This window comes from Heterodontus francisci, unplaced genomic scaffold (assembly GCF_036365525.1).
Source record: "Heterodontus francisci isolate sHetFra1 unplaced genomic scaffold, sHetFra1.hap1 HAP1_SCAFFOLD_461, whole genome shotgun sequence".
Classification (NCBI taxonomy): Eukaryota; Metazoa; Chordata; class Chondrichthyes; order Heterodontiformes; family Heterodontidae; genus Heterodontus; species Heterodontus francisci.
Window position 1 is genome coordinate 1090162 of NW_027140390.1, and position 26961 is coordinate 1117122.

The 26961-nt window shown below is 50.3% G+C and overlaps 1 protein-coding gene across 1 annotated transcript; it reads left to right on the plus strand.

The window, feature by feature from the left end:
* Positions 1-1758: 1758 nt before the first annotated feature.
* Positions 1759-26946, plus strand: LOC137359603 (lysocardiolipin acyltransferase 1-like). Its single transcript, XM_068025432.1, has 5 exons — positions 1759-2222; positions 17908-18073; positions 18807-19005; positions 25802-25948; positions 26942-26946. The coding sequence occupies exons 2-5, from the start codon at positions 17909-17911 to the stop codon at positions 26944-26946; spliced, it is 516 nt and encodes a 171-aa protein (XP_067881533.1). The 5' UTR covers positions 1759-2222; position 17908.
* Positions 26947-26961: the final 15 nt, after the last annotated feature.

The following is a 26961-nucleotide window of genomic DNA, read 5'->3' on the forward strand; positions in this document are numbered from 1 at the left end:
GGAGGGATAGACGAAACCTCCGGGACGCTCCTCACTTTGGGTGTCATGGGGGCTCGGTTGGAACTGCTCATCGGACCCAGGCCCCAAAACCCTCCTCGGGAGCTGGTCCCACACAACCTGAGCCGCCTCTCGGAAATGCCCTCTGTGCCATTCCAATCAGCGCGGAGGGATTTCCCGTACGGGCTGCTCCTGCACAGTCTCCACTTCCTCACCCTCGTCAGCCGGCCGGACACGCCCTGGCGGTCTGCGTTGCCATCTGACGGTGAGTGGAAACCCCGATGGAGGTCTCTCTACACGGGAGTCTTCCCCCTTTACTTCAGGGACCTGGGGTGGAGGGTGTTGCACAGGGCAGTCCTGTGCATTAGACGTTTAAGTAGGTTCATGGACTCCCAGGCCGCCTGTACTTTTTGCGGCCTGGACGAGTCCGTGTTCCACGTATATATGGACTGTGTGAGGTTGCAGCCCCTGTTTGAGTATTTGAAGGGGCTGCTCCTCAAGTTTTGGCTGCACTTCAGCTCCACGCTCCTGATCTTTGGGCAGCTGGTGCGGAGGGACGTGGGCCGGGAGGAGGATCTCCTCGTCGGTCTGCTCCTGGCTGCGGGCTGGCGGGGGGTCCGTCCACCCTGATTGCCTCCACCAAAGATGGAAAAACTGGGGTTGACGTTGCTTTGGGTTGGGGGGGGTGGTGCGTGGTTTGGTGCAGGGTCAGGGTGATGAGGCTGTCAGTGGGTTGTATTGCTGGAGGGTTAACGGTTGCGGTCAGTGTCAGGGTCAGGGGTAAGGGTAATGAGGCTTTCAGTGGGTTGTATTGCTGGAGGGGTAACGGTTATGGTCAGGGGGTCAGTGTTAGGGTCAGGGTGATGAGGCTTTCAGTGGGTTGTATTGCTGGAGGGGTAACGGTTACGGTCAGGGGGTCAGTGTTAGGGTCAGGGTGATGAGGCTTTCAGTGGGTTGTATTGCTGGAGGGGTAACGGTTACGGTCAGGGGGTCAGTGTTAGGGTCAGGGTGATGAGGCTTTCAGTGGGTTGTATTGCTGGAGGGGTAACGGTTACGGTCAGGGGGGTCAGTGTTCGGGTCAGGGGTCAGGGTGATGAGGCTTTCAGTGGGTTGTATTGCTGGAGGGTTAACGGTTACGGTCAGGGGGGTCAGTGTTCGGGTCAGGGGTCAGTGTTCGGGTCAGGGGTCAGGGTGATGAGGCTTTCAGTGGGTTGTATTGCTGGAGGGGTAACGGTTACGGTCAGGGGGGGTCAGTGTTCGGGTCAGTGTTAGGGTCAGGGGTCAGTGTTAGGGTCAGGGACGTTTGGAGGCCTGATCTCCGGGGTAAAAGGTCAGGGTGCGCCTCCCTCCCCCCACCCCTACCCCCGGCTCTGTAACCATGGTGACGGCTCCTGCTTTCCACCCGAGCCCTTTGTGCCGGTGCACCGCTGGTGTGCAGCGACCAGCAGCTTCCGGGCGGAAACATCGGCAGCGGCCGCCAGGACAGAGAGAGAGAGAGAGAGAGAGCGGAGCCTGAGAACCGAGGCCTCAACCTGGAGAGACAGGGGGAAGCCTGAGGGAGCGACACACCGGGAGTGAGGGGAGGGAGGAGAGTGAGGGGAGGGTGAGAGAGGGAAATACCTGGAGGGAGTGAGGGGAGGGAGGAGAGTGACACTCCGGGAGTGAGGGGAGGGTGAGGGAGGAGTGAGGGGAGGGTGAGAGGAGGATAGAGGGAGTGAAACATCTGGAGTGAGGGGAGGGTGAGGGAGGGGAGCGACACTCCTGGAGTGAGGGGTGAGTGAGGGGAGGATAGAGGGAGTGAAACATCTGGAGTGAGGAGAGGGAGGAGAGTGACACTCCAGGAGTGAGGGAAGGATAGAGGGAGTGAAACACCTGGAGTGAGGGGAGGATAGAGGGAGTGAAACATCTGGAGTGAGGAGAGGGAGGAGAGTGACACTCCGGGAGTGAGGGAAGGATAGAGGGAGTGAAACACCTGGAGTGAGGGGAGGGTGAGGGAGGGGAGCGACACTCCTGGAGTGAGGGGGAGAGAAAGTTTGTAACCCACTTGGTGAGGAAGAGAATGGCGAGTGATACCTCATTGTAAAAGGAGGAGGACGGTGCACATTATCGCCTGAAGACTGAGGAATACAGCTGGTGGTGCACAGCAGTGGGACAAGGGTGAGCTGTCGGACTGCCAGAGGCCAGCGGGGTAGAGGGAGAGCCCAGGAAGAGGGAGAGCTGGTCAGGTGAGTGTCAAGTTAAACACGTGCATTTCTGATGAGAAGGTCACACATCTCGAAAACCCGATTTATTTATGATCATTCTGGATTCCCATTTTGCCCAGATCTTTCTTTGCCTGTGTTTTATTTGCTCACCAGTTAGGTGTCATAGGTGTCCAGTTCTATAACCTGCACTGATGCAGTCTCTTTATTTTATACAGAGACTGATTCCTGAACACTGGTGACCTTGGAGGAGGCTCCCATCATTAAGCTCCAATGTTATGAGGCTGATCCGCATTAGGATCCAGTGTGTATGAGGGTGATCCAGAAATTGACATCCAATATTAGTGAGTGCAGAAACAGGAGGGTAGAGCAGATGAATGAGTTGCTGGAGAGTTGATGCAGGAGGGAGGGCTTCAGATCCCTGGGGCATTGGGACCACTTCTGGGGGAGAAGGAACCTCTGGTGTCAAACAGGTTGCACCTCAACACGGTCGGGAGCAATATCTTCAAGTTGAGAAGCAAAAATGGTATGATAACGTTACTAGGGCCTCCAAATAGAGAGAGATCGAGGAGCAAATCTACAGGGACATCACAGAGATGTGCAAGAGCTATTGAATGGTGATATTGGGGGAATTTAAAATTATCCCAATCGATATTTGGGGAATTAGAGTAAAGGGTAAGCAGGGGGAGGAATTTCTGAAATGTGTTCAGTAGAACTTTCTTGATGAGTATGTTCTCAGCCCAGGTAGAAAGGAGGCATTGCTGGGGAATGAGGTGGACCAAGTGGATCAAGTGCCTGTGGGGGAGCACTTGGGTAAGAGTGATCATCGTATCATAAGGTTTAGATTAGTAATGGTGAAGAGCAAGGAACAATCTAAAGTAGAACTTCTAAATTGGAAGAGAGCCAACTTCAGTGGGATGAGAGGGGATCTAGCCAGGTTAAAATGGGACCTGCACCAAATGGTGCTGCTGCTGGGCATGAAGTGTGAAGAAGGGAGTTTGGTAAGTGAGTGGATTTGAAGGATTGATCTCTCTGAAGGCTAGTTTTGGTTTTGTTTACATTTAGCAATTAATTGAAATTACTGTTTAGGTTAAGAGGGAAGTTAGGTTTCTTCCACTTTTAAACAGGGATATAAATGCTCTCTGAGAGTAGCTGTAGCCAGTTAATTAGATAACTAGCTTAAACTGCTTTCTGAGCTCTAGCAAAGTTGACACATCATTGTTTACAGGGAGTTTAAATTCAGTGGACTCAGTTCTGCTTGTCTGCGTGGAGTGCTGCTGGAGGGCACAGAGTGAAGAAGGGAGTTTGGCGCGTGAGGGAGGGGCTCCTTTTTCTACTTTTTTTCAGCCTCCAGTAGTTGCCTCTCTCTTCGGTACAGGGGAGGAAGCTGATTGGTGAGTAACTGGTAATTTATTCTACTTCTAATTGTAATAAATAGGTTTTAAAGTTACGTTATGGCAGGTCAGCCCGGCCAAGTGGAATGTACGTCCTGCTGTATGTGGGAAGTCATGGACGCACCACGTGTCCTCGATGAACACATCTGCAGGAACTGTCACCGGCTGCAGAAACTTGAGCTCCGGGTTTCGGAACTCGAGCTGCGGCCGGAGTCACTGTTGTGCATCTGCGAGGCAGAGGACTACATGGATGGCACGTTTCAGGAGGTAGTCACACCACGGGTTAGGATGGTGCAGGCAGAGAGGGAATGGGTGATCTCCAGGCAGCCTAAGAGAACAGGCAGGCAGTACAGGAGTCCCCTGAGTATATCGTGCTTGTTAATCTGTTTTCCATTTTGGATACTGGTGAAAGCAATGGTTCCTCGGGGGAGTGCAGCCAGAGCAAAGACAGTGGCACCGCAGGTGGCTCAGCTGCACAGGAGGGGAGGAAGAATAGTGGATGAGCAATAGTGATAGGGGATTTGATAGTCAGGGAATCAGACAGGAGTTTCTGCAGCAGTAAATGTGACTCCAGGATGGTGTGTTGCCTCTTTGGTGCCAGGGTCAAGGATGTCATGGAGCGGCTGCAGGACATCCTTCTGGGGGAGGGTGAACAGCCAGAGGTCGTAGTCCACATCGGTACCAATGACATAGGTAGGAAGAGGGGTGAGGTCCTGAAAGCAGATTTGAGGGAGTTAGGAAGGAAATTAAAAATCAGGACCTCACGAGCAGTAATCTCAGGATTACTCCCAGTGCCACGTGCTAGTGAGCATCGGAATAGGAGGATTGATCGATTGAACATGTGGCTGGAAAATTGGTGTAGGAGGAAGGGCATCAGATTTCTGAGGCATTGGGACCGTTTCTGGGGCAGGTGGGACCTGTACAAGATGGACGGGCTACACCTTAACAGGACCCGGGACTAATATCCTCGCAGGGAGATTTGCTAGTGCTATTGGAGAGGGTTTAAACTAGCTTGTCAGGAGGATGGGAACCTGAGGGGTAACTCAAATTGGAAGGAAATAAAGGTGGTAACAGGAGGTAGAAAAGTAGCAAGTGACATTAGAAGGCAGACAAAACAAAGGCTTAGAATGCAGAATAATGTCAAGAAAACAAGGTTAAGGGCACTCTACCTGAATGCACACAGCATTCACAACAAGGTAGATAATTTAGAGGACCAAATTGAGGTAAATGGGTATGATCTAATTGTCATAATGGAAACGTGGCTACAGGGTGACCAAGACTGGGAACTGAATATTCAAAGAAAGGACAGGCAAAAAGGAAAAGGAGGTGGTGTTGCGTTTAATAAGGGATGGGATCAGTACATTAGTAAGGGAGGATCTCCGATCAGAAGAACAACTGTGGAATCTGGTTGGGTGGAGCTAAGAAACAGCAAGGGGCAGCAAACATTGGTAGGAGTTGTTTATAGGCCACCAAACAGTAGTGGTAGTGTGGGGCATGGTATTAATCAGGAGATTAGAGAAGCATGTAGCATGGGTAATACAGTAATCATGGATGACGTCAATCTGCATATAGACTGGGTAAACCTACTGGGTACTAATGCTGTGGAGGACGGGTTTCTGGAGTGTATTAGGGATGGTTTTCTAGAGCAGTATGTTGAGGAGCTGACTAGAGAACAGGCTATTTTAGATCTAGTATTGTGCAATGAGGAAGAGCTAATTAATAATCTTGTTGTAAAAGAACCTTTAGGGATGAGTGACCATAATATAATAGAATTTTACATGATGTTTGAAAGTGAAGTAGTTCAATCTGAAGCCGGGGGTTAAATTTGAACAAAAGAAATTATGAAGGTAAATTGGCTGAGGTGGATTGGGAAAATACATTAAAAGGTATGACAGTTCATAGACAATAGATAGTCTTTAAAGAAATATTATATAGTTTACAGAAACTATACATTCCTTCAAGGCACAAAAACCCCAAAAGTAAAGGCAGTCAACTGTGGCTAACAAAAGAAGTTAAGGATTATATAAGATTAAAAGAAAAGGCCTATAAAGTTGTCAGAAATAGTAGTAAACCTGAGGATTGGGAGGATTTTAGAATACAGCAAAGGAGGACAAACAAACTGATAAAGGGAGAATAGAATATGAATGTAAACTAGCAAAAAACATAAAAACAGACTGTAAAAGCTTCTACAGGCATGTAAAAAGGAAACGTTTGGCGCAGACAAATGTAGGTCCATTACAGGCAGAGTCAGGAAAATTTATAATGGGGAATAGAGAAATGGCAGAGAAGCTAAATGATTACTTTGTGTCTGTCTTCACTGAGGAGGATACAAGAAATCTCCCAGAGTTAGAGATCCAAGGGATTAGAGGGAATGAGGAATTAAAGGAAATTCGTCATCGAGTCATAGCGTTATACAGCACAGAAACAGGCCCTTCAGCCCATCGTGTCTGTGCTGACCATCAGGCACCTATCGATTCTAATCCCATTTTCCAGCACTTGGCCCGTAGCCTTGTATGCTATGGCGTTTCAAGTGCTCATCTAAATACTTCTTAAATGTTGTGAGGGTTCCTGCCTCTACCACATCTTCAGGCAGTGTGTTCCAGGTTCCAACCACCCTCTGGGTGAAAACATTTTTCCTCAAATCCCCTCCTGCCCCTTACCTTAAATCTATACCCCCTGGTTATTGACCCCTCTATAAGAAGATAAGTTTCTTCTTATCTAACCTATCAATGCCCCTCATAATTTTGTATACCTCAATCATGTCCCCCCTCAGCCTTCTCCTGTTCTAAGGAAAACAACCCTAACCTATCCAGTCTCGCTTCATAGCGGAAATGCTCCAGCCCAGGCAACATCCTGGTGAATCTCCTCTGCACCCTCTCCAGTGTAATCACATCCTTCCTATAGTGTGGTGACCAGAACTGTACACAGTACTCCAGCTGTGGCCGAACTAGCATTTTATACAGCTCCATCATAACCTCCCTGCTCTTATATTCTATGCCCCGGCTAATAAAGGCAAGTATCCCATATGCCTTCCTAACCACCTTATCTACGTGTGCTGCTGCCTTCAGTGATCTATGGACAAGTACACCAAGGTCCCTCCGACCCTCTGGGCTTCCTAGAGTCCTACCATCCATTGTATATTCCCTTGCCTTGTTAGTCCTCCCAAAATGCATCACCTCACACTTCTCAGGGTTAAATTCCATTTGCCACTGCTCCGCCCATCTTACCAGCCCATCTCTATCGTCCTGTAATCTAAGGCTTTCCTCCTCACTATTTACGACACCATCAATCTTCATGTCATCTGTGAACTTACTGATCATACCTCCTATATTCACGTCTAAATCATTAATGTACACTACGAACAGCAAGGGTCCCAGCACTGATCCCTGTGGTACACCATTGGTCACAGGCTTCCAATCGCAAAAACAACCCTCGATCATCACCCTCTGCCTCCTGACACTGAGCCAATTTTGGATCCAATTTGCCAAATTGCCCTGGATCCCATGGGCTCTTACCACCTTAACCAATCTCCCATGCGGGACCTTATCAAAAGCCTTAATGAAGTCCGTGTAGACTACATCAACTGCTTTACCCTCATCTACACACCTTGTCACCTCCTCGAAAAATTCAATCAAGTTAGTTAGACACGATCTCCCCCTGACAAAGCCATGCTGACTATCCCTGATTAATCCCTGCCTCTCCAAGTGGAGATTAATCCTGTCCCTCAGAATTTTTTCCAATAGCTTCCCAACCACTGATTGTTTTATTTGGGAAAACTGAAAAGGATTCCATGGATTTTTTTTCACTGGGCCATTGAAAGGACACTGAGAGGTCTTGTTTGAAAACAACATATCCTGTCCCCCAGAATGTCTTCCAAGTAAGAAGGTTGTATTGGAGAAATGAATGGGACTGAAGGTTGATAAATCCCCAGGATCTGATATTCTACATCCCAGAGTGTTGAAAGAGGTAGCTATGGAGATAGTGGATGTATTGGTGATCATCTTCCAAAATTCTATAGATTCTGGAGCAGTTCCTGCAGATTGGAAAGTAGCAAATGTCATCCCACTATTTAAAAAGGGAGGGAGAGAGAAAACAGGGAATTACAGACCTGTTAGTCTTACATCAGTCATTGGGAAAATACTAGAATTTATTCTGAAGGATGTGATAAATGGACACTTGGATAATAATGATCTGATTGGGTATAGTCAACATGGATTTATGAATGGGAAATCATGTTTGACAAACCTGTTGGAGTTTTTTGAGGATGTTACTAACAGAATTGATAAAGGGGAGTCGGTGGATGTGGTATACTTGGATTTTCAGAAGGCTTTTGATAAAGTCCCCCACGGGAGGTTGGTTAGCAAAATTAAAGCACACGTGATAGGAGGTAATATACTGGCATGGATTAAGGATTGGTTAACAGGCAGAAAGCAGAGAGTAGGAATAAAGGGGTCATTCTCGTGTTGGCAGGCTGTGACGACTGGGGTACTGCAGGGATCAGTGCTTGGGCCCCAGCTGTTCACAGTATATATCAATGATTTGGATTTGGTAATCAATTATAACATTTCCAAGTTTGCAGGTGGTTCAAAACTAGATGGGAATGTGTGTTGTGAGGAAGATGCAAAGCGGCTTCAAGGGGATTTGGACAGACTTAATGAGTGGGCAAGAACATGGCAGATGGAATATAATGTGGAAAAATGTGAGGTTATCCACTTTGGTAGGAGGAACAGATGTGCAGAGTATTTCTTAAATGTTAAGAGATTAGAAAGTGTAGATATACAAAGGGACCTGCTAATGGTATGTTAGCTTTTTATCACAAGAGGATTTGAGTACAGGAGTAGTGAAGTCCTGCTTCAATTGTATAGAACCTTGGTTAGACCACATTTGGAGTACTGTGTGCAGTTTTGGTTCCCTTATCTTAGGAAGGATATTATTGCCATAGAGGGAGTGCAACGAAGGTTCACCAGACTTGTTCTTCGGATAACCAGACTGTCCTTTGAAGAGAGATGTGGGAAACTGGGCCTGTATTCTCTAGAGTTTCGAAGAATGAGAGGTGATCTCATTGAAACCTACAAAATACTTAAAGGGATAGACAGGGTAGATACAGATAAGATGTTTCCCCTGGTTGGGGAGTCCAGAACCAAGGGACACAATTTCAAAATAAGGGGGAAGCCACTTAAGACAGAAATAAGGAGAGATTTCTTTACTCAGAGGGTTGTGAATCTTAGGAACTCTCTACCCCAGAGGGCTGTGGAAGCTCAGTCATTGAGTATGTTTAAAGCAGAGATTGACAGATTTCTAAATACCGATGATATAAAGGGGATATGGGGATAGTGTGAGAAAAAGGCATTGAAGTGGATGATCAGCCATGATTGTATTGAATGGTGGAGCAGGCTCGATGGGTTGAATGGCCTATTCCTGTTCCTATGTTCCACAGATTGACAGGAAAAACTAACTGAACAATGGGTTATCTTTAATGAAGAGATGCTTCAGGTGCAGGTTAGGAACATTCAAACAAGGGTGAAAGGTAGGGGAACCAATAACAGGGCTCATTGGATGATGCGGAGTTAGAGATGATGATGAAACAAAAAAAAGAGGATGTTTGATGCATGTCAGGTGAATTCTTCAAGTGAGAACCAGGCCAAAGACAATAAGTTGAGAGGGAAGATGAAGAGGAAAATAAGACTGGCAAAGAGAGAGAATATGAGAATAGAATGGCAGGCAACATAAAAGAGATCTCAAAGATCTTCTACAGGCAAGTAAATAGTAAGCGGGGAGTAAGAAGAGGAGTGGGGCCCGTTAGGGACAAAGAAGGTCATATATACTGAGAGACACATGCAAGGGAAGAATAATTAGTGAGTACTTTGTATCAGTGTTCATTAAGGAAGAGGAATCTGACAAAATATCAGTAGAAGCAGAGAGAGTAGAGAAAATGGATCGGGTGAAAATTGAGAGGGAGGAGGTACTGGAAAGGCTGACTATGGTAGCTAAGTCACCTGGTCCAGATGGCTTGTATCCCAGGTTGCTAAAGGAAGTGCGGATGGAGATAGTGGAAGGGCTTGTTATAATCTTTCAATCTTCCCTGGATATGGGGGAGGTGCTGGAGAATTGGAGATGTGACACCCTTATTCAAGAAAGGGTGTAAGGACAGTCCTAGTAACTACAGGCCAGTTAGTTTAACATCAGTGGTGGGTAAGGTTTTAGAAACAATAATCGGGAAAAAAATCAAAAGACACTTGGAGAGGTTTGAATTATTAAGGAGAGTTAGCACGGATTTGTAAAAGGCAGATCTTGCTTGATTAATTTAATTGAAATTTTTGATGAAGTAACAGAGAATGTTGATGAAGGGAATGCAGTGGATGTTGTTTATATGGATTATAAGAAAGCGTTTGGCAAAGTACCACATAAAAGGCTGGTTAACAAAACAGGCTCTTGAAATAAGCAGGTCAGTGTCTAATTGGATTAAAAAAAATGGCTCAAGGACAGAAAACAGTGAGTTGTAGTAAATGGTTGATTTTCAGACTGAAGGATGGTAGACAGTGGTGTTCCCCAAGGGTCACTGCTGGGACCACTGCTTTCTTTTGATTATATATAAATGAATTGGATCTTGGAATATAGAGTAGAATCTCAAACTTGGGCAAACAGTGAGGATACCAATCAATGCAACAGGACGTGGGCCAGCCAAATGGGCAGATGTGATGTGAGGTAATGCATTTTGGCAAAAGGGATAGGGTGAGGCAATGTAGACTTAATGGTGCAGTTCTAAAGTGTGCAGGAACAGAGGGACCTGGGGGTGCATGTGCATCGATCGTTGAAGGTGGCAGGACATATTGAGAGAGTGGTTAGTAAAACATGTGGGATCTTGGGCTTCATGAATAGAGGCAGAGAGTACAAAAGCACAAAGATTCGCTGAACTTTCTAAAGCTCTGGTTAGGCCCTGACTGGAGTATAGTGTCCAGTTCTGGTCACCACACTTCAGGAAGGGTGTGAGGGTCATTGAGAGGGTGGAGAGATTTACCAGAATGGTTCCAGGAATGGGGGATTTTAGTTACAAGGTTAGGTTGGAAAAGCTGGGATTGTTCTCCTTGGAACAACGGAGATTGAGGGGAGATTTGGTCGAGGTGGACAAGATTATGACAAGTTTGGATTAGGTAAACAAATGGTTCAAGGACTAGGGGACACAGATTGAAGGTTTTGGACAAGAAATGCAGAGGGAATGTGAGGAAGAACTTTTATACACAGTGAGTGGTAATGACCTGGAACTTGCTGCCCACGAGGATGGTGGAAGCCGAGACAATCAATGATTTCACAAGGAAATTGGATGGGTACTTGAGGGAAATAAACTTGGAGGGGATAGAAGGGGGAATGGAACTAACTAGGTTGCTCGATAGAGAGCTAGCATGGACTCAATGGGCTGAACAGCTTCCTTCTGTGCCTTAATGACTCTCTGAGCCGATGGCTCATGGCCATGTTGCTTCAGTGCTAGGAACTGTGTATCTGCAACTCAACTCTCTGGGGCCTGAGGGTACATTCCCAGTCAGTTCGCTCTGACTCGGTGTGCCAGCTCCCTGCCACCTGTCACACCTGAAAACATTCTGAGTTCACAACAACAACCAGTTCCGGATGGCACAGCTGTTATCAGGTTAATGTGTCCGAGGGTGTTGCCGTCTGAGCTCAGTCCGTGTTACTGCAGCACACCTCAAAAATCAGGAGGTATGGCAAGGAGGGGGGGAGGAGGAATTGAGGGTGGGTAGTTGGGGAGGGAGAGTAAGCCAGTGAGGGAAGGGAGTGTGTATGAGAGAGACAGACAGACAGACAGCCAGGCGAAGTCAGTTTGCAGCTCGCTGTGAGTGGGGTTTCAACAGAAAACAGCAGTTGCTGCTGCAGGAAGAGAGAGGAGGGTGGTACCAGGGAGAGTGCGAGTCAGATCCAGTCCAGAACACACACCCCTAAGGCACAGAGTGTCCATGAGGGGGTGCAGACAGTCAGGTGAGTTGCAATATTGACAGGTTCCTGGACACCTTGAGTTTTCACATTCTCCTGAATGTACTGACTCTCACTGGGGTACGGTTCCACACACACTGACTCTCGCTGGGTGACAGTTCCACACACACTGACTCTCACTGGGTGACAGTTCCACACACACTGACTCTCACTGGGGTACAGTTCCACACACACTGACTCTCGCTGGGTGACAGTTCCACACACACTGACTCTCACTGGGTGACAGTTCCACACACACTGACTCTCACTGGGGTACAGTTCCACACACACTGACTCTCACTGGGTGACAGTTCCACACACACTGACTCTCACTGGGTGACAGTTCCACACACACTGACTCTCACTGGGGTACAGTTGCACACACACTGACTCTCGCTGGGTGACAGTTCCACACACACTGACTCTCGCTGGGTGACAGTTCCACACACACTGACTCTCACTGGGGTACAGTTCCACACACACTGACTCTCACTGGGTGACAGTTCCACACACACTGACTCTCACTGGGGTACGGTTCCACACACACTGACTCTCACTGGGTGACAGTTCCACACACACTGACTCTCGCTGGGTGACAGTTCCACACACACTGACTCTCGCTGGGTGACAGTTCCACACACACTGACTCTCGCTGGGTGACAGTTCCACACACACTGACTCTCACTGGGTGACAGTTCCACACACACACTCTGACTGGGTGACTATTCCACACACACTGACTCTCACTGGGTGACAGTTCCACACACACTGACTCTCACTGGGTGACAGTTCCACACACACACTCTCACTGGGTGACTATTCCACACACACTGACTCTCACTGGGTGACAGTTCCACACACACTGACTCTCACTGGGTGACAGTTCCACACACACTGACTCTCACTGGGTGACAGTTCCACACACACACTCTCACTGGGTGACTATTCCACACACACTGACTCTCTCTGGGGTACAGTTCCACACACACTGACTCTCTCTGGGGTACAGTTCCACACACACTGACTCTCACTGGGTGACTATTCCACACACACTGACTCTCACTGGGTGACTGTTCCACATACACTGACTCTCACTGGGTGACAGTTCCACACACACTGACTCTCACTGGGGTACAGTTCCACACACACTGACTCTCACTGGGGTACAGTTCCACACACACTGACTCTCACTGGGGTACACTTCCCCACACACACTGACTCTCACTGGGGTACAGCTCCACACACACTGACTCTCACTGGGGTACAGTTCCACACACACTGACTCTCACTGGGTGACAGTTCCACACACACTGACTCTCACTGGGTGACAGTTCCACACACACTGACTCTCACTGGGTGACAGTTCCACACACACTGACTCTCACTGGGTGACAGTTCCACACACACTGACTCTCACTGGGTGACAGTTCCACACACACTGACTCTCACTGGGTGACAGTTCCACACACACTGACTCTCACTGGGGTACAGTTCCACACACACTGACTCTCACTGGGGTACAGTTCCACACACACTGACTCTCACTGGGTGACTATTCCACACACACTGACTCTCACTGGGTGACTGTTCCACATACACTGACTCTCACTGGGGTACAGTTCCACACACACTGACTCTCACTGGGGTACAGTTCCACACACACTGACTCTCACTGGGGTACAGTTCCACACACACTGACTCTCACTGGGGTACAGTTCCACACACACTGACTCTCACTGGGGTACAGTTCCACACACACTGACTCTCACTGGGGTACAGTTCCACACACACTGACTCTCACTGGGGTACGGTTCCACACACACTGACTCTCACTGGGGTACGGTTCCACACACACTGACTCTCACTGGGGTACGGTTCCACACACACTGACTCTCACTGGGGTACAGCTCCACACACACTGACTCTCACTGGGGTACAGCTCCACACACACTGACTCTCACTGGGGTACAGCTCCACACACACTGACTCTCACTGGGGTACAGTTCCACACACACTGACTCTCACTGGGGTACAGCTCCACACACACTGACTCTCACTGGGGTACAGTTCCACACACACTGACTCTCACTGGGGTACAGTTCCACACACACTGACTCTCACTGGGGTACGGGTTCCACACACACTGACTCTCACTGGGGTACAGCTCCACACACACTGACTCTCACTGGGTGACAGTTCCACACACACTGACTCTCACTGGGGTACAGTTCCACACACACTGACTCTCACTGGGTGACAGTTCCACACACACTGACTCTCAATGGGGTACAGTTCCACACACACTGACTCTCACTGGGGTACAGTTCCACACACACTGACTCTCACTGGGGTACAGTTCCACACACACTGACTCTCACTGGGGTACAGTTCCACACACACTGACTCTCACTGGGTGACAGTTCCAGACACACTGACTCTCACTGGGTGACAGTTCCACACACACTGACTCTCACTGGGTGACAGTTCCACACACACTGACTCTCACTGGGTGACAGTTCCACACACACTGACTCTCACTGGGTGACAGTTCCACACACACTGACTCTCACTGGGGTACAGTTCCACACACACTGACTCTCACTGGGTGACAGTTCCACACACACTGACTCTCACTGGGTGACAGTTCCACACACACTGACTCTCACTGGGTGACAGTTCCACACACGCTGACTCTCACTGGGGTACAGTTCCACACACACTGACTCTCACTGGGGTACGGGTTCCACACACACTGACTCTCACTGGGGTACGGGTTCCACACACACTGACTCTCACTGGGGTACAGTTCCACATACACTGACTCTCACTGGGTGACTGTTCCACACACACTGACTCTCACTGGGTGACTGTTCCACACACACTGACTCTCACTGGGTGACTGTTCCACACACACTGACTCTCACTGGGTGACGTTTCCACACACACTGACTCTCACTGGGTGACAGTTCCACACACACTGACTCTCACTGGGTGACAGTTCCACACACACTGACTCTCACTGGGTGACAGTTCCACATACACTGACTCTCACTGGGTGACAGTTCCACACACACTGACTCTCACTGGGTGACAGTTCCACACACACTGACTCTCACTGGGTGACAGTTCCACACACACTGACTCTCACTGGGGTACAGTTCCACACACACTGACTCTCACTGGGGTACAGTTCCACACACACTGACTCGGACTGGGGTACGGGTTCCACACACACTGACTCTCACTGGGGTACGGGTTCCACAGACACTGACTCTGACTGGGGTACGGGTTCCACACACACTGACTCGGACTGGGGTACCGTTCCACACACACTGACTCGGACTGGGGTACCGTTCCACACACACTGACTCTCACTGGGGTACAGTTCCACACACACTGACTCTCACTGGGGTACAGTTCCACACACACTGACTCTCACTGGGTGACTGTTACACACACACTGACTCTCACTGGGGGACAGTTCCACATACACTGACTCTCACTGGGTGACTGTTCCACACACACTGACTCTCACTGGGTGACTGTTCCACACACACTGACTCTCACTGGGTGACTGTTCCACACACACTGACTCTCACTGGGTGACTGTTCCACACACACTGACTCTCACTGGGGTACGGGTTCCACACACACTGACTCTCACTGGGTGACTGTTCCACACACACTGACTCTCACTGGGTGACAGTTCCACACACACTGACTCTCACTGGGTGACAGTTCCACACACACTGACTCTCACTGGGTGACAGTTCCACACACACTGACTCTCACTGGGTGACTGTTCCACATACACTGACTCTCACTGGGGTACGGTTCCACACACACTGACTCTCACTGGGTGACAGTTCCACACACACTGACTCTCACTGGGTGACAGTTCCACACACACTGACTCTCACTGGGTGACAGTTCCACACACACTGACTCTCACTGGGTGACAGTTCCACACACACTGACTCTCACTGGGTGACAGTTCCACACACACTGACTCTCACTGGGTGACAGTTCCACACACACTGACTCTCACTGGGTGACAGTTCCACACACACTGACTCTCACTGGGTGACAGTTCCACAGACACTGACTCTCACTGGGGTACAGTTCCACACACGCTGACTCTCACTGGGGTACAGTTCCACACACACTGACTCTCACTAGGGTACAGTTCCACACGCACTGACTCTCACTGGGGTACAGTTCCACACACACTGATTCTCACTGGGGGACAGTTCCACACACACTGACTCTCACTCGGGTACAGTTCCACACACACTGACTCTCACTGGGGTACAGTTCCACACACACTGACTCTCACTGGGGTACAGTTCCACACACACTGACTCTCACTAGATTACAGTTCCACACACACTGACTCTCACTGGGGGACAGTTCCACACACACTGACTCTCACTAGGGTACAGTTCCACACACACCGACTTTCACTCGGGTACAGTTCCACACACACTGACTCTCACTGGGTAACAGTTCCACACACACTGACTGTTAATGGGGTACAGTTCCACACACACACCGACTCTCACTGGGGTACAGTTCCACACACACTGACTCTCACTGGGGTACAGTTCCACACACAATGACTCTCAGTGGGTTACAGGTTCCACACACAATGACTCTCACTGGGGTACAGTTCCACACACACTGACTCTCACTGGGGTACATTTCCACGCACACTGACTCTCACTGGGGTACAGTTCCACACACACTGACTCTCACTGGGGTACAGTTCCACACACACTGACTCTCACTGGAGTACAGTTCCACACACACTGACTCTCACTGGGTTACAGGTTCCACACACACTGACTCTCACTGGGGTACAGTTCCACACACACTGACTCTCTCTGGGGTACAGTTCCACAGACAATGACTCTCACTGGGTTACAGGTTCCACACACACTGACTCTCACTGGGGTACAGTTCCACACACACTGACTCTCACTGGGGTACAGTTCCACACACACTGACTCTCTCTGGGGTACAGTTCCACACACACTGACTCTCACTGGGGTACAGTCCCAGTGTTATACACTGACAGACCTGTACCCACCAGTACTGTACCCCAGTGTTATTCAGTGACAGACCTGTCCCCACCAGTACTGTACCCCAGTGTTATACAGTGACAGACCTGTCCCCACCAGTACTGTACCCCAGTGTTATACAGTGACAGACCTGTCCCCACCAGTACTGTACCCCAGTGTTATACAGTGACAGACCTGTACCTACCAGTACTATACCCCAGTGTTGTACAGTGACAGACCTGTCCCCACCAGTACTGTACCCCAGTGTTATACAGTGACAGACCTATACCCACCAGTACTGTACCCCAGTGTTATACAGTGACAGACCTGTACCTACCAGTACTATACCCCAGTGTTATACAGTGACAGACCTGTACCCACCAGTACTGTACCCCAGTGTTATACAGTGACAGACCTATACCCACCAGTACTGTACCCCAGTGTTATACAGTGACAGACCTGTACCCACCAGTACTGTACCCCAGTGTTATACAGTGACAGACCTGTACCCACCAGTACTGTACCCTAGTGTTATACAGTGACAGACCTGTACCCACCAGTACTGTACCCCAGTGTTACACAGTGACAGACCTGTACCCACCAGTACTGTACCCCAGTGTTATACAGTGACAGACCTGTACCCACCAGTACTGTACCCCAGTGTTATACAGTGACAGACCTGTACCCACCAGTACTGTATCCCAGTGTTATACAGTGACAGACCTGTACCCACCAGTACTGTACCCCAGTGTTATACAGTGACAGACCTGTCCCCACCAGTACTGTACCCCAGTGTTATACAGTGACAGACCTGTCCCCACCAGTACTGTACCCCAGTGTTATACAGTGACAGACCTGTCCCCACCAGTACTGTACCCCAGTGTTATACAGTGACAGACCTGTCCCCACCAGTACTGTACCCCAGTGTTATACAGTGACAGACCTGTCCCCACCAGTACTGTACCCCAGTGTTATACAGTGACAGACCTGTCCCCACCAGTACTGTACCCCAGTGTTATACAGTGACAGACCTGTCCCCACCAGTACTGTACCCCAGTGTTATACAGTGACAGACCTGTCCCCACCAGTACTGTACCCCAGTGTTATACAGTGACAGACCTGTAACCCCCAGTACTGTACCCCAGTGTTATACAGTGACAGACCTGTACCCACCAGTACTGTATCCCAGTGTTATACAGTGACAGACCTGTACCCCTGTAGGAGTTCAGTCCTTTCCCTGATGTGTTGCCTCTTGTGCTCTTGTTTTTGCAGTATGTTATCTTTGAAGGGGACCCTCATCCTGCTGATGCTGTTCTTTAGCAGTTTATTTGGCAGTATCTTCATGTTGGCTCCATTCCTTCCCATCATGCTGCTCTCCACGGCCTGGTATCGCTGGATCACTGACCGAATTGTGGCCGTGTGGTTAACCCTCCCTGTGGTAAGTGGGTGTCTCTGGGAGAGTGGTGTTGAATCCAGCTTCTGCCTACATTCGGACAACCTGACAGCACGGGAGGCTGCCACTCGGCCCATCACAGCAGTGAAACATAGAAAATAGGAGCGGGAGTAGGCCATTCGGCCCTTCGAGCCTGCTCCGCCATTCATTATGATCATGGCTGATCATCCAACTCAGTAACCTGTTCCCGTTTTCTCCCCATACCCTTTGATCCCTCTAGACCCATGAGCTATATCTAAATCCTTCTTGAAAACATACAATTTTTGGCCTCAACTGCTTTCTGTGGTAGTGAATTCCACAGGCTCACCACTCTCTGGGTGAAGAAATTTCTCCTCATCTCAGTCCTGAAAGTTTTACCCCGTATCCTTAGACTATGACCCCTGGTTCTGGACTCCCCCACCATCGGGAACATTGAAAGAGCTATCCAATTAATATCTCTCACACTGCCCTTTCCCAGTCGAGGGATGTGAGGTAATTTGTTCGGTCTATTCATTATCAATACCCCCGCGCCCCCTGGTCCTCCGTTTCTCCCCCCCCCCCCCCCGACCCCTCCGTACGTCCCGCCCCCGTCCATCGCTCCCCTCGCTCCCCCCCCCTCCCAATGTGCTCCCCTCTCTTTCCCTCCCCCACCTCCGCTCTCCATGATATGTGATGAGCATGCTGCTGAGCAATGTTAACCTTGTTTTGAGTTCCAGCCTCTCTTGCTGTCTCTGTACAGGCCCTGTTGGAGATGGTTCTCGGTGTGAGAGTGGTAATCACTGGCGATGGCTTCGTCCCTGGTGAGCGCAGTGTGATCATCATGAACCATCGCACACGCCTGGACTGGATGTACTTGTGGAACTGCCTGCTGCGATACAGCTACCTCAGAATGGAAAAGATTTGTCTCAAGTCATCTCTTAAATCCATCCCAGGCTTTGGTTAGTGCCCCTGACTGCTGACCTCTGACCCAATCTAGGGTGTCGGTTCCAATTAACTGTGGGATGTGCTGGACGGACTGATAACGTTGGCTCGTGGACAGTTGGCCTTATTTAGATTGTCGGACTGTTTGATGGGGACAGTGTAGAGGGAGCTTCACTCTCTATCTAACCCTGTTTTTTTCTTTTTACCCCTTTTTTTTAATATAAGGTGGCCTTTATACCCCAGGCCGCTTTTATATATTTTATGTCGAGGTGGTCTTTATTTCTCAGGCCCCCTTTATATACATATTTTTTCAATAACTTTATTAAAAACAGATAAATAAACCAAAAATTCAAATTAAAATGCCATTCTCGGCGTCGACGATGCACTCCAGTCCCTGCGGTGCCCACCAGTCGTGGAAGGCCTCAAGCGTACCAGCGGACACCGCATGCTCCTTCTCCAGGGACACCCGGGCGTGAACGTAACCGCGGAAGAGGGGCAGGCAATCGGGGAGGACGGACCCCCCGACGGCCCGCAGCCTGGACCTGTGAATTGCCACCTTGGCCAGGCCGAGCAGCAGACCGACGAGGAGATCCTCCTCCCGGCTCATGACCCTCCACACTGGGTTGGCCGCCTGGACAGCCGAGGCGCTCTCCTCCGCTGGCGGGGGAGCGCCCTGACTGGAGACGACCATGTTCCAGACTCGGAATAGATCCCGGTAAAAGTCAGGCAACTCCCTCAGAGATGCGTGGCGAACGGAATCCGCTGGGAGCTGAATGTCGTCTTGAAGGCAGTGACACTGGCAGAAAAAATACGTCGCCAGCGCACACCATCTGGGAGGATGCTCGCCATACAGGTATCTCTTCAGGGTCCGAAGGCGGAGAGTCACAGCCTGGGTGCGGACGCACACCAGCGACTGGTAGGAAAGCACTCGGAGCAGTCCTGTCCAGCGCCCCAGCCGAGTGGTGACTTTCGCCTCCAACTCCTGCCAGTTTGCCGGCCAGGCTTCCTCAGCGGGGCTAAAGTGAACTCCCAGATCGAGGAGGTGTGTGGTGCTCCACGCAAAAAGCATCAACTCCTCCGTCAGGGAGTCCACCCATCACTGACCCACCAGGAGACCGGAACATTTCTACCAATTGATCCTCGCGGAGGACGCAGTAGAAAAGGTCTGCTGGCAGTCGCGCATCCTCCGCAAGTCAACAGGATCTGTGACCGTGAGGAACACGTCATCAGCGTAAGCCAAGAGGACGACCCGCATGGCCGGCTCGCGCAGAGCCAATCCCGTCCACCTCCTGCGAAGCAGGCACAGGAAAGGCTCCACGCAGATGGTATACAATTGGCCAGACATGACGCACTCCTCTCCCAAAGCGAAGGGGTGCCGTCAAGGACCCGTTACCCTTGACTAGACACTCTGTGGCAGCGTATAAAAGTCGGACCCGGGTCACAAAATGCGGCCCAAGTTCGAAAGGGCGCAGAGTCCCGAAAAGGTATTCGTGATCCACCCTGTCGAACGCCTTCTCCTGATCGAGGGAGAGAAAGGCGACCGACTGACCAGTCCTCTGGGAAAGATGGATCAGGTCCCGGACCAGGTGGATGTTGTCCTGGATGGACCGGCCCGGGACCGTGTAGGAATGGTCGGGGTGGATCATGTGGGCCAGCACGGAGCCCAGGCGGGTAGACAGAGCCCGGGCAAAAATCTTATAATCCGTGCTGAGGAGGGAGACCGGATGCCAGTTTTTAAGCAGGCGGATATCGACCCTCTTCGGCAGCAGGACGATGACCGCCCCGCGCCACGAGAGGGGCATCTCCCCAGTCGCCAGGCTTTCCCCCAGGACCCGCGCATAATTGTCCCCCAGGACGTCCCAGAATGCCCTGAGGAACTCCACGGTCTGGCCCGGGCATTTGCCTCTCCGAGAGCTGGTGGAGGGCGCCGGTCAGCTCCGCCAACGTGAGCGGAGCCTCCAATCCTACGGCGCCCTCCGGGCTGACCTACGGCAGGACCTCCCACAGGTGGATGAGGGTAAAGCAGTGGATGTGGTGTATATGGATTTCAGTAAGGCGTTTGATAAGGTTCCCCACGGTAGGCTATTGCAGAAAATACAGAAGTATGGGGTTGAAGGTGATTTAGAGCTTTGGATCAGAAATTGGCTAGCTGAAAGAAGACAGAGGGTGGTGGTTGATGGCAAATGTTCATCCTGGAGTTTAGTTACTAGTGGTGTACCGCAAGGATCTGTTTTGGGGCCACTGCTGTTTGTCATTTTTATAAATGACCTGGAAGAGGGTGTAGAAGGCTGGGTTAGTAAATTTGCGGATGACACTAAGGTCGGTGGAGTTGTGGATAGTGCCGAAGGATGTTGTAGGGTACAGAGGGACATAGACAGGCTGCAGAGCTGGGCTGAGAGATGGCAAATGGAGTTTAATGCGGAAAAGTGTGAGGTGATTCACTTTGGAAGGAGTAACAGGAATGCAGAGTACTGGGCTAATGGGAAGATTCTTGGTAGTGTAGATGAGCAGAGAGATCTTGGTGTCCAGGTACATAAATCCCTGAAAGTTGCTACCCAGGTTAATAGGGCTGTTAAGAAGGCATATGGTGTGTTAGCTTTTATTAGTAGGGGGATCGAGTTTCGGAGCCACGAGGTCATGCTGCAGCTGTACAAAACTCTGGTGAGACCGCACCTGGAGTATTGCGTGCAGTTCTGGTCACCGCATTATAGGAAGGATGTGGAAGCTTTGGAAAGGGTGCAGAGGAGATTTACTAGGATGTTGCCTGGTATGGAGGGAAGGTCTTACGAGGAAAGGCTGAGGGACTTGAGGTTGTTTTCGTTGGAGAGAAGGAGGAGGAGAGGTGACTTAATAGAGACATATAAGATAATCAGAGGGTTAGATAGGGTGGATAGTGAGAGTCTTTTTCCTCGTATGGTGATGGGAAACACGAGGGGACATAGCTTTAAATTGAGGGGTGATAGATATAGGACAGATGTCAGAGGTAGTTTCTTTACTCAGAGAGTAGTAAGGGCGTGGAACGCCCTGCCTGCAGCAGTAGTAGACTCGCCAACTTTAAGGGCATTTAAGTGGTCATTGGATAGACATATGGATGAAAATGGAATAGTGTAGGTCAGATGGTTTCACAGGTCGGCGCAACATCGAGGGCCGAAGGGCCTGTACTGCGCTGTAATATTCTAATTCTAATTCTAATTCTAAAACTCTGCGCGCATCCTCGCTGGACGGATCCAGAGAGAATAACGCACTGTAATAAGTCCGGACCAGGAGGCCCATTCCCTCCGGATCCGTGATGAGGATCCATCGTCGGCCAGCAACTTGACGAGCTGCTTACGGACTCCCCGCCATTTTTCCCGGGAGTAGAAGAAGGGTGAGGCGCGGTCCAAATCTTCCAGGATCTGGATCCGCGACCTCACGTACGCGCCTCGGGACCCTATGAGCTGCAGGTCCCTCAGCGCACCCTTCTTCTCTTTGTACGCCTGCCACAGGGCCGGGTCCACGACGGCATGACCGAGGCGGGACTCCAAGTCGAGCACCTCCCTCTCTCGGCACCCGATCTCGGCTTCCCGCCTCTTGGTCGACCCCTTCGCGTACTCCTGACAGAAGACGCGGATGTGAGTCTTGCCCACATCCCACCATAGCCTCAAGGAGGGGAAGCCCCCCTGCTTCCTTCTCCAGTCGGCCCAGAATCGACAGAACGAGTCCCGAAATCGCACGTCCTCCAGCAGCCGGTTGTTAAAGTGCCAGTACGCGGACCCCGCCCGCGTGCGGAGCGGAGTGAACTCTACCCACACCAGGCGGTGGTCCGAGCACGGCACCAGCCGCATGGAGGCCGCCGAAATGCGGGAGACGTACGCCTGCGAAATGTAGAGGCGGTCGATTCGCGACCCCCCCCTCCTCCAGACCTCCACGTGAAGGCGCTGGAGTCGGGATGGAGATTCCGCCAGACGTCCACCAAGTTAAGGGAGCTGAACAGTCCCCTCAACTTCTCCACCGACGCTTGGCCGCGCTGGGGTCTGGAACGATCCCCCACCTCGAGGGTGCAGTTAAATTCCCTCCCCGAGGATGATGCACTCGCCGCTATCGATGGAGCTCAAGAGAGCGGCCACTTCTTCAAAGAAGCGCGCTTGCAACGCACCGGGCCTGGGCGCGTACACGTTCACAAAGTGGAGCGGCACGCTACCCAGGCGAACGGCGAGGTGGAGCAAGCGGCCCGGCACTAGCTCCTTGACCCCCAAGATCTCCGGCTGAAAAGTCGGGGCCAACAAGATAGCCACCCCACTAGAAATAGGGGTGAGGTGACTCATGTAGACCCCACCCTGCCACTCCAGGAGCCAGGTGGCTTTGTCTCCCGGAACGGTGTGGGTTTCCTACAGAAAGCTCACCGCGTATCTCCCTTCCCTGAGGACTGAGAGATTGTGAAATCTGTGGTGAGCCCCTCTGCTGCCGTTGATGTTGAGGCTGGCTATGGTTATCTTCATGTCAAAGGTATTTAAAACCTGTCACCAACACCTCACTGTGAGGAGGGAGTGGAAGTGCACCTGGCCCTCCACTCCACCAGCAACCCATTGAGGAACACATTAAAACGGTGCCTCTCAACCATTTTCACGCCCGTGCGCTTGCCCGCTTTCTTAAGGGCGGCACGGACGGACTGGATGATCAGCGCCAGATTCGACCAACGGCTGAGGGCCAGCTGAACTTTATTGCGGCAACCTCTGCAAGCCGCGAGGAAATCCCGGAGGAATTTCAGGAGGAATCAGTCTCTTTGCCGGTGATAATTCAGGCAATCCTTTTGCTGGTTTTCCAGTTGGTGGTGGGAGGGGGTGCGATGTCTTCACCTGGGACAGCTGTAGCTGCCCAGACACACACTGCTTCCGATGTGCTTTACACAGTTAAGAGAAAGTCTCTTCACCTGGGCAGCTCCAGCTATCCCAGGCTCAGTTGTTGGGGTGGGGAGGGAGCTCCTATTCAATGCTGTTAAACACAGGAGCTCCCTGTTCAAACGAACAGCCCCACCCAAAGTCTTCCGGTCTCTTCCTTTCTCCCTCCCCACAACAATCAATGAAAAGGCTACAAAACCCAAACTCACAAGAGCTGACAGTTCTTCTAGTTTCCTGCTTTCTTCTTACAAAAAGACAGATGGAAATCCTTAGTCTCTGTCTCAGTCTCTCCCTCTTGCAGCAGTCACACAGCTTCCAGTCTCTGCACAGAGCCACAGTCAACTGAACCTTGTTAACCACTCAGGACCTCCAATCAAACAGCAGCCAACCCCAGTTTTTTTTTTATCTAACCCCCGTTTTTTTTTGAGGGAGCTTTACTCTGTATCTAACCCCTGTTTTTTTTTGTTTGATGGGGACAGTGTAGAGGGAGTTTTACTCTGTATCTAACCTCCGTGCTGTACCTGTCCTGGGAGTGAAAGATGGGGACAGTGTAGATGGAGCTTTACTCTGTATCTAACCTCCGTGCTGTACCTGTCCTGGGAGTGTTTGATGGGGACAGTGTAGAGGGAGCTTTACTCTGTATCTAACCCTGTGCTGTACCTGTCCTGGGAGTGTTTGATGGGGACAGTGTAGAGGGAGCTTTACTCTGTATCTAACCCCCGTACTGTACCTGTCCTGGGAGTGTTTGATGGGGACAGTGTAGAGGGAGCTTTACTCTGTATCTAACCTCCGTGCTGTACCTGTCCTGGGAGTGTTTGATGGGGACAGTGTAGATGGAGCTTTACTCTGTATCTAACCTCCGTGCTGTACCTGTCCTGGGAGTGTTTGATGGGGACAGTGTAGATGGAGCTTTACTCTATATCTAACCTCCGTGCTGTACCTGTCCTGGGAGTGTTTGATGGGGACAGTGTAGATGGAGCTTTACTCTATATCTAACCTCCGTGCTGTACCTGTCCTGGGAGTGTTTGATGGGGACAAATGACCTCCTCCTCTACCGTAAGGATTGAAGCTTTGCTGCAGTGAAGGGTAGGCACAGAGCCAATGGGCCGAACAGCCTCCTGTGTTTCACCCTTGTATGGGTTTACAGATGAATCAGTCTGGGCTGCTGGATGTGATCACTGAGCAATCACTATATCTGCAATGAGTTGATGCTGACATGTTGTTCGGCTCAGCTGTGATGCTCCCCATTGTGCAATAGCCCATAGACTCCCGTTCCAACCATGAAGAACGGCCTCTTGGAGGAGGGTGACAGTGCCCTGGATGCCTACAGGAGGTGGGTAGAGAGCTGCTGAAAGCTCTCGAGTAAGGTCCTGAAATGCGCTCTGTTTAATTGCAAGGAGAGGGATAGCTGGCCATTGACTACCTGCATCAGCTGTGAAGGCAGACTGCGGTCTGGTGAGGTGACCCTTCACCTCCGCCATCCCAGGCCTGCTCGTCTCTGACTCTCAGTTTCTCTGTGCAGACCACACGGAGCTGCAGGAAGATGTCGGCCCGACTCACTACCAGACTCCTCGCTTTTGACTTCAGCGGTTTCTCGCCTCTTGTCAATTTGCTGGAAATCCTCCGACCACTCAGTCACATCTCAAAGGTTGCAGCTCATGCAACAGGAAGTGCTCAGTTTACTTCTCGCTCTGGTTAGAGCCTTGTTCCCAAATGTCATATCTGCACACACTCTCTTCAACTTCCCCTCAACTCTCTGCCCTACATAATTCTATAGATTTATTAGTTTGTGTTTAACCAGAGGGGAGGCTCAGCACGGGTTAGATACAGAGTAAAGCTCCCTCTACTCCTTGACCCGGTCCCCAGCAGCTCCATCTCAGCCCACTTTACCAAGCCCCTATATCCCTCCACTCACTCTGCTTTGCTTCTCTTTCAGGCTGGGCTATGCAGGTGGCTGCATTTATCTTTGTTCGAAGGAAATGGGAAGAGGACCAGGAGAACCTCAGTCTCATGTTGGATTATTTATGTGACATCAAGCAGCCTCTGCAGCTTCTTATGTTCCCTGAAGGCACAGACTTTACAGGTGTGTGTCCAGCCTGTCCTTTAACCCTCTCAAACCCTCCTTCCTTCACCAAATGCTCATTCAGATCTTCCAGCCTCCCTTGTTTACATTTAATTACTTATTCGAAGCTTGAGAAGAAGCTTTTTCCCAGAGTGGGGGATTCAATTACAAGGGGACACGAGTTCAAAGTGAAAGGGGAAAAGTTTAGGGGGGATATGCGTGGAAAGTTCTTTACGCAGAGGGTAGTGGGTGCCTGGAATGCGTTACCAGCGGAGGTGGTAGACGCGGGCACGATAGCGTCTTTTAAGATGTATCTAGACAGATACATGAATGAGCAGGAAGTAAAGAGATACAGACCCTCAGAAAATAGGCGACATGTTTAGATAGAGGATCTGGATCGGCGCAGGCTTGGAGGGCCGAAGGGCCTGTTCCTGTGCTGTAATTTTCTTTGTTCTTTGTTCTCTTTGTTCTTACGACTCCCACCCAAGTTCCAAGTGCTGACTGATCTACCTGCTCACATCATTAACATCTATTCAGGCAAATACTTTCAGCTGATTAACAGTTAACTGCATAAAAAGACAGTTAACTCTGGAGTCATAGTCATAGAGAGATACAGCACTGAAACAGGCCCTTCGGCCCACCAAGTCTGTGCCAACCGTCAACCACCCATTTATACTAATCCTACATTAATCCCATTTCCCCACCATCTCTCAATTCTCCTCCCTATACTAGGGGCAATTTATAATGGCCAATTTACCTATCAACCTGCAAGTCTTTGGCTGTGGGAGGAAACCGGAGCACCCGGAGGAAACCCGAGCACCCGGAGGAAACCCACACAGACACAGGGAGAACTTGCAAACTCCACACAGGCAGTACCCAGAACCGAACCCGGGTCGCTGGAGCTGTGAGGCTGCGATGCTAACCACTGTGCCGCCCGGAGCTTAACTAACTTCAAGTTTCTGTTTCACCTTTTAAAGCTCTAAGTCAAATTCTAAATGTTAAAAAAAAATTTAGCTTAAGAAATACTTTACAAA

Bases quoted from the DNA above. Each gene is read 5' to 3' on its own strand.
- LOC137359603 (XM_068025432.1), top strand. From the start codon at position 17,909: ATGTTATCTTTGAAGGGGACCCTCATCCTGCTGATGCTGTTCTTTAGC. The intron at 18,074-18,806 runs GTAAGTGGGTGT...GTCTCTGTACAG, and splicing joins TGTGGTTAACCCTCCCTGTG to GCCCTGTTGGAGATGGTTCT. The intron at 19,006-25,801 runs GTTAGTGCCCCT...CTTCTCTTTCAG, and splicing joins TAAATCCATCCCAGGCTTTG to GCTGGGCTATGCAGGTGGCT.